Source organism: Pan paniscus, chromosome 19 (genome assembly GCF_029289425.2).
Source record: "Pan paniscus chromosome 19, NHGRI_mPanPan1-v2.0_pri, whole genome shotgun sequence".
NCBI lineage: Eukaryota > Metazoa > Chordata > Mammalia > Primates > Hominidae > Pan > Pan paniscus.
The window spans coordinates 75,163,256-75,177,511 of record NC_073268.2 but is presented as its reverse complement, the minus strand read 5'-3'; the positions used below and the strand labels follow the sequence as shown (position 1 = coordinate 75,177,511).

The following is a 14,256-nucleotide window of genomic DNA, read 5'->3' as shown; positions in this document are numbered from 1 at the left end:
CATGCCTGTAGTCCCAACACTTTGGGAGGCCAAGGAGGGTGGATCACCTGAGTTCAGAAGTTCAAGACCAGCCTGGTCAACATGGTGAAACCCCATCTTTACTAAATATACAAAAATTAGCCGAGTGTGGTGGCGGGCACCTGTAATCCCATCTACTTGGGAGGCTGAGGCAGGAGAATTGCTTGAACCCAGGAGGCGGAGGTTACAGTGAGCTGAGATCGCACCATTGCGCTCCAGCCTGGGCAACAAGAGTGAAACTTCGTCTCAAAAAGAAAAGAAAAGAAAAGAAATTGGAAGGTTGGGCATGTTGGCTAATGCCTGTAATCCCAGCACTTTGGGAAGGCCGAGGTGGGCAGATCACCTGAGGTCAGGAGTTTGAGACCAGCCTGGCCAACATGGTGAAACCCCATCTCTACTAAAAATAGAAAAATCAGCCAAGCATGGTGGCACACTCCTATAATCCCAGCTACTCAAGAGGCTGAGGCAGGAGAATCACTTAAACCAAGGAGGCAGAGGTTGCAATGAGCTGAGATTGTGGCCATTGCACTCCAGCCTGGGTGACAGAGCGAGACTCTGTCTCAAAAAAAAGAAGAAAAAAAAGAACTTGGAAGAGCTAGAATTTGAACCTAGAGCCAGTGCTCTTAACTGTCGCCTCTCTCTGCTAACCTAGTCCCTAATCCACCCTTGGAAAGATCATCCTAAGGGATGAGTAGGAGTTAGCCAGATGAAGACTGGTGAAAGGCCAGAAGGGAGACAGACAGAGGCCAGATCATGAAGAGTTACGTGGAATGTCCCAGCTAGAATTTGAACTTTGTCATTTGAATAGGATCTAAGTTAGAAGTGACACTTTAACATTTCTACTCTAGCTGCATTGTGGAGAATGGATTTGGGGGTGGGAATAGCATATGTGGAACTAGAGGCAGGAAAATTGGTAAGAAGCATGGTTAGGTGAAATGATTTGGGCTTCTTTATTTTTAATTTTTTATAGAGACTTGGTCTTGCTGTATGCTCAGACTGGTCTTAAACTCCTGGGCTCAAATGATCCTTCTGCCTCAGCTTCCCAAAGTGCTGGGTTACAGACATGAGCCACCACACCCGGCCGCCTGATTTGGACTTAATTTCAGCCTCCAATTTATCAATTTACATTATCTCAGCACTAATTTTTATATATAAAATGGCTGCTCAGCACAGAAAACACTGGAACTTTTTGACACCAGTTTCATTTCTTATTTAAAGCTAATTGACAGCTTCTCCTAAACTGAAGAAAGGCATTTGCTTGGCCATAGTGAAGATCGGTACATTTTCCAAGTCTTTGAAAGAATGGAGTTATTCATGTAGGATTTAGAGTTAAATGGTCAGTGTTATTCAGTAACACATTTTATCTTTATATATGGGGTGTTGTGCTATAAATAGCACCTAGAACTCAATAAGAAAAATTGCTGTGAATGTGCAAATCAACAGGGACACAGAAGTACACCCTTGTAATTTGTTGGTATCTGAACAGCTTGTTTACCTCCAGAGTCCCAGGATAGACTGTGAGAAGGAGACTAACTGATGAGGCTGAGAGAAGGTAGTACAGGAGACAAAGGAAGCCCTGTGCCTCCTGTAATCAGCTTTGTTTCTCGAGGAGAATGCGGCCTTGCTCACTGTTGCCAGTATTATTCTATCATCAGCAAGAGCAAGTTCTCAGGAAACCCTTATATACCTATAAGCCTTAGTAGACAGTTGAATGGATTTGTCTTGTATCCATGCTTAGGAAAAACAAGACTCTTTATTTTAGCTGAATACAAAAAGAAGACATTCGGTGTCATATCACTGTGGGGTTCTCTCTCTTTCTCAAAGAGAAGGTTGTCTGGAGGACTTTAAGGCATTGTTTGTGGTACTGGCTGGGAATTTGGGACTACTAAAGTGTCTCTTAATTGCTCTTAAGCATCAGTTTAAAAATAACTTTTTTCTTAGATATGAACATAAATAGGCCTTTTCCTTTTTACTGGAACCATATGGGACAACCTTTGGTTGTATTAGTCTCTGGTTTAATGATCTGATGCTGAAAAGGTTGACTTATTTTTTCTTTGAATTGATGACCTGCACAACTGTAGGTAGGCCAGTTTATTTCTTGTTCTTTGTAAAACTAAAGGCTTTGCTCTCTGACTTCTTGCTGAAGCAGCACAAACCCCCTTCAGTTAAATCAGGGGTACTCAAAACACCATCTGGGGAAAAGCCTTGGCATGCCTGTTAAAAACCTTGCTGGTGGCCTCTTTAAGAGGAATACAAAGTCTGATGGCCTGCCATTGCTGATCATTTAGGGTAATTATTAAGATGCCTTTAACAAAATTCATCGAAAAATTAACTGACTTGAACAAAAAGGAAAATTAACTCTTTTACATTAACAAATCTCTCAATAAGAAGGTACACCTGTGGTAGAGCAGTTTCAGGATTAGAAAATTTAGCTGCTCAGTGTCATCAGGAACGTGTGTGTGTGTGTGTGTGTGTGTGTGTGTGTGTGTGTGTGTGTGTGTGTGTGTGTGTTGGAGGGTGGGGGTGGGGTGGTTTGTGTGTGTGTGTGTGTGTGTATGTGTGTGTGTGTGTTGGAGGGTGGGGGTGGGGTTGTTTTATCTTTTGCCCTGCTATTCTGAGTGAGAGGCTTAGCTCTTCTCAGGGCGGTAAGATGTTTGCTGCAGTTCTAGACATCAGAGTCAGAACAGCATCCTGGGAGTGGAAGAGGATTGATTTATTCTATATATCTCCAGCATCAACCTTTCTCTAAGCACCTCAACAACTTCTATCTCGTCAGCCACTGTCAAGGAAAATTGGCCAAGTCCAGTTATTTATTTATTTATTTATTTTTTGGAGACAGAGTCTTGCTCTGTTGCCCAGGCTGGAGTGCAGTGGTGCAATCTTGACTCACTGTTACCTCCACCTCCCAGGTTCAAGCGATTCTCCTGCCTCAGCCTCCCAAGTAGCTGGGATTATAGGCGTCTGCTGCCATGCCCGGCTAATTTTTGTATTTTTAGTAGAGACGGGGTTTTGCCATGTTAGCCATGCTGGTCTCGAACTCCTGACCTCGGGCAATCTGCCTGCCTTGGCCACCCAAAGTGCTGGGATTATAGGCATGAGCCACCGTGCACCCAGCCAGCCAAGTCCAGTTAGTTGGTCTCCCTCACCAACTCGTTCCACATGGATATATGGTAAGGGAAAATACCTGAACAATATCAGGGTCCTCTTCGAAAGGAGAAAGGCAGATAAATTGTTGGTGACTAGAATACAAAGTGTCATCTGTACCAGGTGGTTAATGTATTTTCCATAGCATCTGAAATTCGAGCAACTTGATTTAAGGGAGTTATAACTCAAGTTAGCTTTACTGAGCACATACATAGTAGGTGCTCAAAAAATATGGTAGATGATTGACAGAGTAATAAGATGCAGATTTCTTTTGCATTAACAATCTCTGAAGCTCCTTACAATTAATAGTATCTTGTAATTGCTATCATTGACGTCCAGCCATTTGTCTTTTTCTTTACATTCACAAAGGTAGGAAACTTCCAGATCTTAGTGCTTGATAAAAGACCAGGCGTTTTCATGCAGGAATTTCTTCCTAGCATTTCTTGGGAAATGTGTGTTTTTTTTGAATTCTGAAAAAAATTAGTCAAGAAGTTTAACAAATGGAAAACATTATTCTAATTGTCTTATTAGAATTAATTTTAACAACACAGAAACATTACTGATTTGAAGGAATCTACTTAGGGCAAGTTGAAAGTAAAAACTGGAAATACTGATACCTGGAATCAAAGGTTAAGGTCAACAGGAGCTCCTTGGAAAGAAGTGATTACAAATCAGTCCTCATTATAAATATCGCCATTTTATGTGTGTTCATGGCCCTGTCTGCTGCTAAGTAAATAATAATGAGTTTACACATGGTATACTTAATAAAAATTGAGTGGTGTTCCAAGAAAGATTTTGAAGCAAAATCCTTATATTGGCATTTTTATTAACATGTGATTCTGCATAGTACTGTAAACCTTGCTGAGTTCTAAACGTTACATTGTTCACATACTACCCAGTAATACCCACATGCAGTCTAGCATTTGAATATTCACTATAGGCCTCAGCTCTTACAAATACTAATTAAATGATTTTTTTTAAAGATACACATGTAGGCTGGATGCGGTGGCTCACACCTATAATCCCAGCACTTTGGGAGGCCGAAGCGGGTGGATCACAAGGTCAGGAGTTCGAGACCAGCTTGGCCAATATGGTGAAACACATCTCTACTAAAAATACAAAAAAATTAGCTGGGTGTGGTGGCACATGCCTGTAATCCCAGCTACTCGGGAGGCTGAGACAGGAGAATTGCTTGAACCTGGGAGGTGGAGGTTGCAGTAGGCCGAGATCACGCAGTGGCACGCCAGCCTGGGTGACAGAGTGAGACGCCGTCTCAAAAAAAAAAGATACATGTAATGAATAGAGTTTGAAAAATGTATTTAATAACTTTTTTAAAAGAATAATGTAGATTTGGGGAATTCCAGAGAATTCCAATTCATTGTTTTTGAATCCTGAAGGTTGGTATTTGTCGGGAATTCAGAAACACTACTAATAAGAGGTCAAATTTGTGCCTTGAAGTTCAACTCAGTGTGTTTTAGTGTTTTCAGCAACAGTTCCATGAAGGGCCACAAGGTGGAGGTGGTGCTTCACAGAACTAGCTAGTTTTGGCCTCTTTAATGGTCTCTGCTCTTTTTCTTTTTCCCCTACTTCATAAAATTGTTGTAAACTCTTCACTCTTTTAGAACAGGAAAGTTTGTTTTTTTGTTTTGTTTTGTTTTTTTTTTGTCTTTGCTGAAGATGGAGATCATTTTATAAATATTTAAGGCTGAAATAATGCTAACCAAACTCTTCTTGAAAACAGAAAAGGAAGAGTGTACCATTGAAGCCATGTGGGGCCACAGTTGCCTTTGTTGGAAGCTTTGTTAACTAGAGCAGATTTTATTTCTTTAAGAGTTAAAATACCCATCGATTTTTTCCTTGAGTAACCTTTGGTAGTTTGTACCTAGGAAAGAATTTGCTCATTTCATCTGTTTTTGGTTTCATGAGCATACAGTTACTTATAGCATTTTATTATATTTTACTGTTTATAGAATCTGTAGTTGATGTCCTCTTTCATTCCTGATATTGGAAATTTTGTTTGCTCTCTTTTTGTTAGTGAGTCTACCTAGAGGCTTTTTTAACTTTATCGATCTTTTCAAAGAAACACCATTTTGTTTCATTGTGGTTTTTTGTTTTTCTGCTGATTTTATTATGTTTTTTATTATTTCCTTCCTTTTACTTGCTTTGAGTTTAATTTCCTTTTTCTAGTTTCTTAAAGTAGTAGTTTAGATTATTGATTTGAGATATTTTCTCTTCTAATATAAACACTTAATGGCATACCTTTCCTTTTAAGCACTGCTATAGTCACGTCCCACAAATTTTGATATGTTTTATTTGTATTTAATTCAGAATGTTTTTTATAATTCTACAAAATTTTCAACTTTTTTCCTTTTATCTATTGTCTCTCCTTTGTTATTTTTGCTATCTCTATGGCATTCTATTTGACACAATTTAGACCAGTCCCTTTATCCCCTTCATTCTTAATTCTTCCTTCCTCTGTCCCTCAGGGTCTTGTGTTCTGTTACCCAGGCTGGAGTACAGTGGTACAATCATAGCTCACTGCAGGCTTGAACTCCTGGGCTCAAGTGGGCCTCCCTCCTCAGCCTCCCTAGTAGCTAGGACAATTACAGGTGCACACCACTGTGTGCCTGGCTAATTTTTAAATTTTTTTTTTTTTTTTTTTTTTTTGTAGAGATGGGGCTTTGCTAAGTTGCCCAGGCTAGTCCCAAACTCCTGGGCTCAAGCAATCCTCCTGCCTCAGCCTTTCAAGTAGCTGGGACTACAGGCATGTGCCACCAGGCCTGGCTGATGAGCATTTTATCTAGCTTTAAAGCCCTTAAATAATTCCAGACATCTGTGTCATCTCATCATTGATGTTTGTTGGTTGTCTTTCCTGGTTTTTCATATGCTGAATAATTTGGGGTTGTATCCTGAATGTTTTCATTAGGTTTTTTTGTTTTTTTTTTTTAATAAGACTCTGGGTCTTGTTTTAATCTGCCAGTTTTGCTGTCATTCAAATTCAGACTTCATCAGTATGCCTGTTTCTATTTACTTTTCAAAGTAAATAACTATGAATATCCTTAAATAACTACACTACCCATCTCTCCAGGTTTTATTGCTACTTTCAGTGGAAAAGATAGAGTGGAATGTGCTTACTCCATTGTACCTAGAACCTTCCTTCCAGAGAGGATTTTACTTTTGCTTTATTCAAATGACACTAGCTCCTGAACAATTTTTATGTTAATTTCTTGAAATTTGAACCTCAACCTTAAATCCCAAACCGAAATTAGGCACATAAATCTTACTTTGAATTTTGAGGTAAGACTTTTTTCCCCCTCTTCAGAGCCCAGTAGAAACAGACAAAATTCCTTGCTGTTTTCCTATGCCAGTAGGCAGACATTTTTCTAGTCTGTTCTTTCAATAGGAATTTTAGCATTGGCCAGGCATGGTGGCTCATGCCTGTAATGCTACCACTTTAGGAGGCCAAAGCGGGTGAATCACTTCAGCTCAGGAGTTGAAGACCAGTCTGGGCAACATGGCGAAATCCCATGTCTACTAAAAAATTACAAAAATTAGCCAGGTGTGATGGCACAGGCCTGTTGGGAGGCTGAGGTGGGAGGATCATCTGAGCCCTGGGAGGTCAAGGCTGCGGTAAGCCATGATTGCACCACTGTACTCCAGCCTGGGTAACAGAGTGAGACCCTGTCTCAAGAAAACAAACAAAAATTTTAACATTATGCAGGGGGTGGAGTTTTAGTCTCACTTTCAATTCCCTTTCTGTGGGGGGTTCATTTTTCTATCCCAAGGCAGTGTTTAAAAATCCTCACAGGAAGCTCTCCAGGGCAACTGTGGTCCCTGACCCACTAATGAAAGTTCCTTATCTTTCTTTGTTTCTGACACTGTGGATTTCCTTTCTGCCTTTTAATGTGCTTGTTCATTAAAATAATGTTTTACATTTATATTTTATCTTGCTATTTGTAAGGATTTGTAGAAGAAAGATTTTCAGGTTTTCTTTTTTGCTATCTTGCTGAAACAAATACTTTTTATAGAATTATTCTTTTAAAAATCAACTGATGTGGCCAGGCACAGTGACCTGTAATCCCAGCACTGTAAGAGGCTAAAGTGGGAGGATCTCTTCTCAAGCCCAGGATTTCAAGACCAGCCTGGGCAACATATTATAGCAAGACCCTGTCCCTCCAAAAAATTTTTAAATTAGCAGGGCATGGTGTCATGTACCTGTGGACCTATCTACTTGGGAGGCTAAGGTGGAAGTATCCCTTGAGCTTAGGAGTTTGAGGCTGCAGTGAGCTATGATCAGGCCACTGCAGCCCAGCCTAGGGTGACAGAGCGAGACCCTGTCTCTCAAAAAATAAAAATAAATACAAATCAACCGACATACACAAAAAAATTAGATGCCCAATTAGAATACAAACTATTATTAGAATTGCCAGAATTTCTAATATTCATATACCATGTGGATTTGTATAACACATTTATATTTATGTTTTAGGCTAGGGAATATTATTATGTCTATAATGAATCAGGATTAAAAGAGTTCCTGTTATCTCTTGTGACTGAAAAAAAAACAGTGTTTGATTTGGAAAAAAGTATTATCAGTATAATAAAATTAATGCTGGTTTCAAATAATAACTTTCAGGTACTATGGAAAGGGCAATTTTAAACTTTGAGAACAAAAATAAAACCATCACTCTAAATAGCTAAAGAGAATCGAGGTTTGTGCGGTTACTTTTGTCTTTGTTTTGTTAGTGTTTAGTTTGTTGAATTCTTGGCATTCCATGTAAAATTCAGTAGGAATCTCAGTTTAGCAGATACGGAGATTTCTGTTTCCTTTTACTTACAGTGGTTTCTTTTCAGAAACATGTTCTCCTTCCTTCCTGCCAGGAATGAGTAGCGACAGTGACATTGAATGTGACACTGAGAATGAGGAGCAGGAAGAGCATACCAGTGTGGGCGGGTTTCACGACTCCTTCATGGTCATGACACAGCCCCCGGATGAAGGTGCAGCACATGATGTCATTTTACACAGATTAATAAAACCACCGCTGCCGCTTCTCTTTCTTCTGCTGCTGCTACTTCTGCTACTTCTACTTCTTCCGCTCTGCTGCTTTTGCTTCTTCTGCTTCTACTTCTTTTTTTTTTTTTTTTTTAATTATTGTCATTTGTGAGACAACATTCTTTGGTTAACTATTATGGTGAGTACTGAAAAAACACAGCCAGTAATATTTGGCTTGGTTGCACCTAACGAGTGCTACTTACTGGGTAGAGACGGGGTCCACAACCTGCTTTTGTATAGTCTGTGACCTGAGAATGGTTTTTACTTTGTAAAGAGTCTTTAAAAACCAAGCAAAAGAAACAAAGAAGAATTTTCTTTGTGGTTTTTTTTTTTTTTTTTTTGCCCCGAGATGGAGTCTTGTTCTGTCACCCAGGATGGAGTGCTGTGGCGTGATCTTGGCTCACTGCAGCCTCCGCCTCCTGGGTTCAAGCGATTCTCCTGCCTCAGCCTCCTGAGTAGCTGGGATTACAGGTATACACCACCACGCCTGGCTAATGTTTTTGTATTTTTAGTAGAGATGGAGTTTCACCATGTTGGCCAGGCTGGTCTTGAACTCTTGACCTCGTGATCCACCTGCCTTGGCCTCCCAAAGTCCTGGTATTACAGGCGTGAGCCACCGTGCCCAGCCCAAAGAAGAATTTTCAACAGAGTCCATTTGTGGCCTACAATGCCTAAATATTTACCCTTCATAGGAAATGATTGCCAACCCCTGGGGAGATTTCAGATGTTTGGGTTTTTTTCCTTTTCAGAGATTTTTCTAGCCTACTGTAAGATAACTTTAACCTTTTAAAATAAAAATAACTTAGAAATACATGCAGATTATGAAATCAATTTTTATTCCCTCCTACCCCCAAAAAAGTTATTAGGAAAAAAACAAGAGAAACCTACTATTAATGTTTTCCCTTGTTTTCTTCTGTTCTTATTTGCATTGCATTTCTTCTTCTTTTTTTTTTTAGACAGAGTCTTGCTCTGTCTCCCAAGCTGAAGTGCAGTGGCACAATCTCAGCTCACTGCAACTTCTGCCTCCTGGGTTCAAGCAATTCTCCCACCTCAGCCTCCTGAATAGCTGGGACTACAGGCATGTGCCACCACATCCAGCTAGTTTTTGTAATTTTTAGTAGAGACAGGGTTTCACCATGTTGGCCAGCCTGGTCTCGAACTCCTGACCTCAGGTGATCTGCCCACCTTGGCCTCCCAAAGTACTGGGGTTACAGGTGTGAGCTACCATGCCAGCCCTACCTAAATATTTTATAAATAGTTTTTTATTCTGCTTTTTTCACTTAAATATATTTGTATGTTATTTAAAATTTCATAAACTTCATTTTTTATGGCAACCTAATATTCTATCATGTGGATATACCATAAGCATTCTGCTGTCAAGCAGTTTTCTGGAATACAGATTAATCAGTAAAAGGATATACTGTCAAGTTAGAGAAATACACATTTAAAGTTACCCAGAGGTCTTAATAATCAATCTGAACATTCCTCTGCAAGATATCCTGGAGTGACAACATTGTTAAGCCTATGCCATTTTCTGCTTCTTATTTTGCATATTTTCCTGGTGCTCTGGTATCTTTTTCAATACAGAACCAAGCATTTGATGATTTGTAAGTATTAAGGCATCTTTAGTAACTTTCTCTGCTTCTAAAATAAGCATCCAAATTTTGTGCAAGTTATTTGGAGTGCTGGTGGGTTTTTGTAGTGATACTTGAATGCGTAGTTTAATTGGCTTTGAAATATGTTTTATGTTTATAAGGTCTTGAATCTTGAGAATATACACCATTGCTTCTTGTTCCCTTTTTAAGCTGGCCCCAGATTGTTCCCAGGAGGACAAAATGAGACAATTCCTGTCATCTTTTAATTGTGGGTGTCTATTACACATTTTGTTTTTTCTCCTTTATTTTTCCTTTGTGTTTGCTTATACCTGACTCAGATCACAAATTCTCTGAAGACAGAGATTTGTTCACAACCCAGCACATCTTTATCACTTAAATAACACATTTGGTAAGATTATTTAAAGACTTGGGAAGGAAAATACTGCCCTTGTTATATGCTTTTAAATTTTAAATTTTTTATTTATTTTTTAATCATAGATACACATTCCAGTTTTCCTGATGGTGAACAAATAGGTCCTGAAGATCTCAGCTTCAATACAGATGAAAATAGTGGAAGGTAATTGCCAAATCAAGAGAACTGACTTGCAAGCTACCTTGACCCTGAATTTTGCTGTAGTTGGTGCTCAAATTTGTCATCAGTCAGATAATCAGATTTGGTCTTATTTTTTCATTATCTCGACCTGAAATAGTAATTTGGAAACTGTTGGAAGGTGGCACAGTTTAGTCTAAGACAGCAGTAGTACATGGGAAAAACAGTATGGGAAGAGTTCTTTGTAATGTAAGGAAATAACAGTGTCGTTCTCTATTAATTTAGCAAATTTGTACATTCACAAAAGGCAGTTTGTCTACTACAGCAGAAGGCTGGTTAACTGCCAGAAAATGTACCTCCAGGCCCTGCATGCCGTCAGTAACCCGCCCGGCATTGGTGCTCTACTGTCTTTGGCTAGAGCTTAGTTGTGTTTAAATAATCATCTTTATATTTGGGGTTTTAATTACAGTTCCATTAGTGCCTGTAGATTAGTGAACAGAAAATTGCTTTTGAAGAGATTCTGCCCTGTAGACACTATGTGAATAACTGAAGTAACACTAGACTGAATCTCCTTTTTGGAGTATGTATCTTCTCTCACTTGTTCAAGTACAGGCACACTGTTTAACCGCATGGTATCTTTCTGTTGTGTGACTTCTACAAATGTAATTTTAAATGAAATTAAGTTAACATGGATTCATTACATTCCTGGTCCTGTAGACACATGTAAGATTATTTAAAATTCTTTCATTTTTTTCTGCCTCTTACTATACGACTGTAGTGCAACAAATATTTTAAAGCCCCCTTTTCTTCTTTATTTTCATTAGTTGTACATTGATTTCAGTGTCAACACATTTAAAGATTCATTCATGTTGCACAGTGGCTTACATGAACGTGAAACTGTGATATAAGGTTTTCTTTCATACTCATAATTAGCCCAAAACAGTTGCCAAACTTTGCCATTGTGCTCCTGCATTTGTGTTTGAGCTGCTATATATTTGTGGAAATTACACTGAAAGTTGACTAAGAGACTATTGAAAAAGCATGAATAATTAAATATACATGTGAGAGACATCTCATCTGCTGTATTTTACTTAGTGAATATTGTTCACTCTTCCGTGTCTGATGTCTTGCTGAATGCTGTGACTCATAGTTTACTTTTGTTCAAAATAGTTTGCACTTTTTGTTAATAAAATCAACTTGAGAAAATATGCCTCTGCTGTTTATTAAATTGGGACCAGAAACCCCTTTTTTCTACTCATTGCCTCATTAGTAGTGTAGAGAAGATCCAAACATTTGATTAGTTTGTGTTTAGTCTAATGGCGAGGAGTGATGCCTAGCATCGATCCCAGTCATTCTAAAATTAGAATAAACCTGAAAGGCCAAAAGATTTCTTCAGAGATGATAGCTTTTAGTTCAGACCTGTTCGCTTTTAGGACAGGAAAGTAGTTTCCCCCTCGTTTCCAAGCCATCTTATATACTAAAGCTGCTCTGAGTTCTTTGGTGATGTCGGGAACACCGCTGTTTTCCCTCTTCCTTGATGTAGTCTGCTATGCTAAATTTTAGGTAGCAGAGAGGGAAGGAAGAGGCACAGGAGAAGAACCAGTTGCTCCACTCTCTGCTTGTCCTACTTTCTTGCTCTTTCTGTACCCTGATAGAGCCCTCAGCATGTTTTTTTATTTTTATTTTTGTAACCTTTCCTTTTTTGCTGAAGAACAGTCTGCTGTTACCTTGCTTCTGTATTTAGTATTTTATCTCAAGTTCATTCCTGGAAAATCTCTCCTGAATAGAGTTTTCTTAGGGCTAGAGATACATTAATGCTTGTGTTGTCTGTGAACGTGTCCTTTCTGGACAACTTTAACTACTTGTGTCAGTGATCTTTAACCTTTGAGGTAGATGAGTTGTGTATCAAACCTGTTTGGCCATGGAGCCTTAGGTTCAGGGAGGTTGTATGATTCTCTTCAGGTTCAAAACCACTGGCAGGGATGGGGTGAACTGCTGGTCTAGTGCCTTTTCCACTTTATCTCACTTGCAGCAAACCCAACATTCTGATACCTAATAATTTAAAACCTAAAGATTATTCTTTTTTTTAGCTTTTAATTTTGAGATAATTTCAGGTTTGCGAAAGAGTTGCAAAAATTGTGCAAGAGTTTCCGTATACCCTCTGCCCAGCTTCTCCTTTTGTTAATGCCTTACATAATCACAGAACAATGATCAAAACTAAGAAGTTAATCCTGGTTGCAATATTGTTTACCAAACTACAGAATTTGTTCAGATTGCACCAGTTATTTCACAAATGTTCTTTTTCTGTTCTAGGATCTGGTCTAGGATCCCACATTGTATTTTGTTACCATGTTTCCTCAGGATCCTTCAGTATACGACAGCTCTTCCGCCTTTCCTTGCTTTTATGACCTTGATATTTTTGAAGAGGATGTGTTATTTTATTAAATGTTCTTCTTCTTTGGGTTTGTCAGATGCTTTCCTATATTAAATTGAGGTTATGCATTATTGGGAAGGCCCTTAGTGCATCACATCAGGGGGGATATGATGTTGATATATAAATATACATATATATACATACACACACACACATATATATATATATACTTGTATTTTTTTTTTTTGATGGAGTCTCACTCTGTTGCTCAGGCTAGAATGCAGTGGCACCAACTTGGCTCACTGCAGCCTCTGCTTCCCAGGCTCAAGTGATCCTCCCACCTAAGCCTCCTGAGTAGGTGTCCACCAACACACCTGGCTAATTTTTCTATTTTTTGTGGAGATGGGGTTTCACGCCAGGCTGGCCTCCAACTCCTGAGCTCAAAGCGATCCCCCTGCCTCAGCCTCCCAAAGTGGTAGGTTGATTGCAGGCTAGATTGCAGGTGCGATGCTGGCCTGATACTGATTTTTTTTTTTTTTTTTTTTTTTTTTGAGACAGGATCTCACTCTGTCGGCCAGGCTGGAGTGCAGTGGCATGATCTCAGCTGACTGCAACCTCTGCCTCCCTGATTCAAGCCATTCTCCTGCTTCAGCCTCCCAAATAGCTGGGATTACAGGCACGCACCACCACGCCCGGCTAATTTTTGTATTTTAGTAGAGATGGGGTTTCACCATATTGGCCAGGCTGGTCTTGAACTCTGACATCAAGTGATCCACCCGCCTCGGCCTCCCAAAGTGCTGGATTAGAAGCATGAGCCACTGTGCCCGCCCAGCCCTGATGTTGATACTTTTTTATTGGTGAACTTAACCTTGAGATTACTTGGTTAAGATGGTGTCTGTGAGGATTTCCTACTATAGATTTACATTTTCCCCCTTTGTAATTACTAAATATTTGGGGCAGATACTTTGAAACAATGCAGATACCTTATTTCTATTAATTATTATTTTTTTTTTTTGGAAGACAGGGTCTGGCTTTGTTACCCATGCTGTAGTGGTGCGATGTTGGCTCATACAGCCTCAACCCCCTGGGCTTAAGCGATCCTCCCACTTCAGCCTCCTAAGTAGCTGGGACTACAGGCATGCGCAGTCACACCGGGATAATTTTTGTATTTTTTATAGAGATGGAGTTCTTGAGTTCTTGGGTTCAAGTGACCCTCCCGTCTCAGCCTCCAAAAGTGCTGCGATAGAGGCATGTGCCACTGCACCCAGCCAAAACTCTTGCTTACGAATTTTAGCACCTAGTAGTCGATCTTGCCTATGGGAATTATTACTGTAATGTTTTAATGGTACTTTTCTAATTCACTAATTTCTTCTATGTTTTTTGTTAGAATGCTGTGAGGAAAAGTCCCTTCTTCCCCATTTTTGTAATTTCAGCTACTTATTTATATCAGCTACTTTATATATCTATATATGATGGATATTTATTTTGTTTTTGAGTTATGACTCAATACTGTTAATATTTT

The 14,256-nt window shown here is 39.3% G+C and overlaps 1 protein-coding gene across 22 annotated transcripts in view; it reads left to right on the top strand.

Annotated features, from left to right (window-relative positions):
- Window positions 1–14,256, top strand: part of TRIM37 (tripartite motif containing 37) — a 123,453-nt gene that overhangs the window by 96,414 nt on the left and 12,783 nt on the right. For 7 of the 22 annotated variants that reach the window (XM_055101623.2, XM_055101628.2, XM_055101636.2 and 4 more), the window contains 2 exons: window positions 8,044–8,160; window positions 10,309–10,387. In XM_055101623.2, coding sequence (XP_054957598.1) covers window positions 8,044–8,160; window positions 10,309–10,387 — 196 coding nt within the window. Of the gene's footprint in view, window positions 1–8,016; window positions 8,161–10,308; window positions 11,567–12,673; window positions 12,864–14,256 lie in introns of those variants that run through there. The other 15 variants (XM_055101626.2, XM_055101622.2, XM_055101633.2 and 12 more) reach the window with 8 other exon arrangements.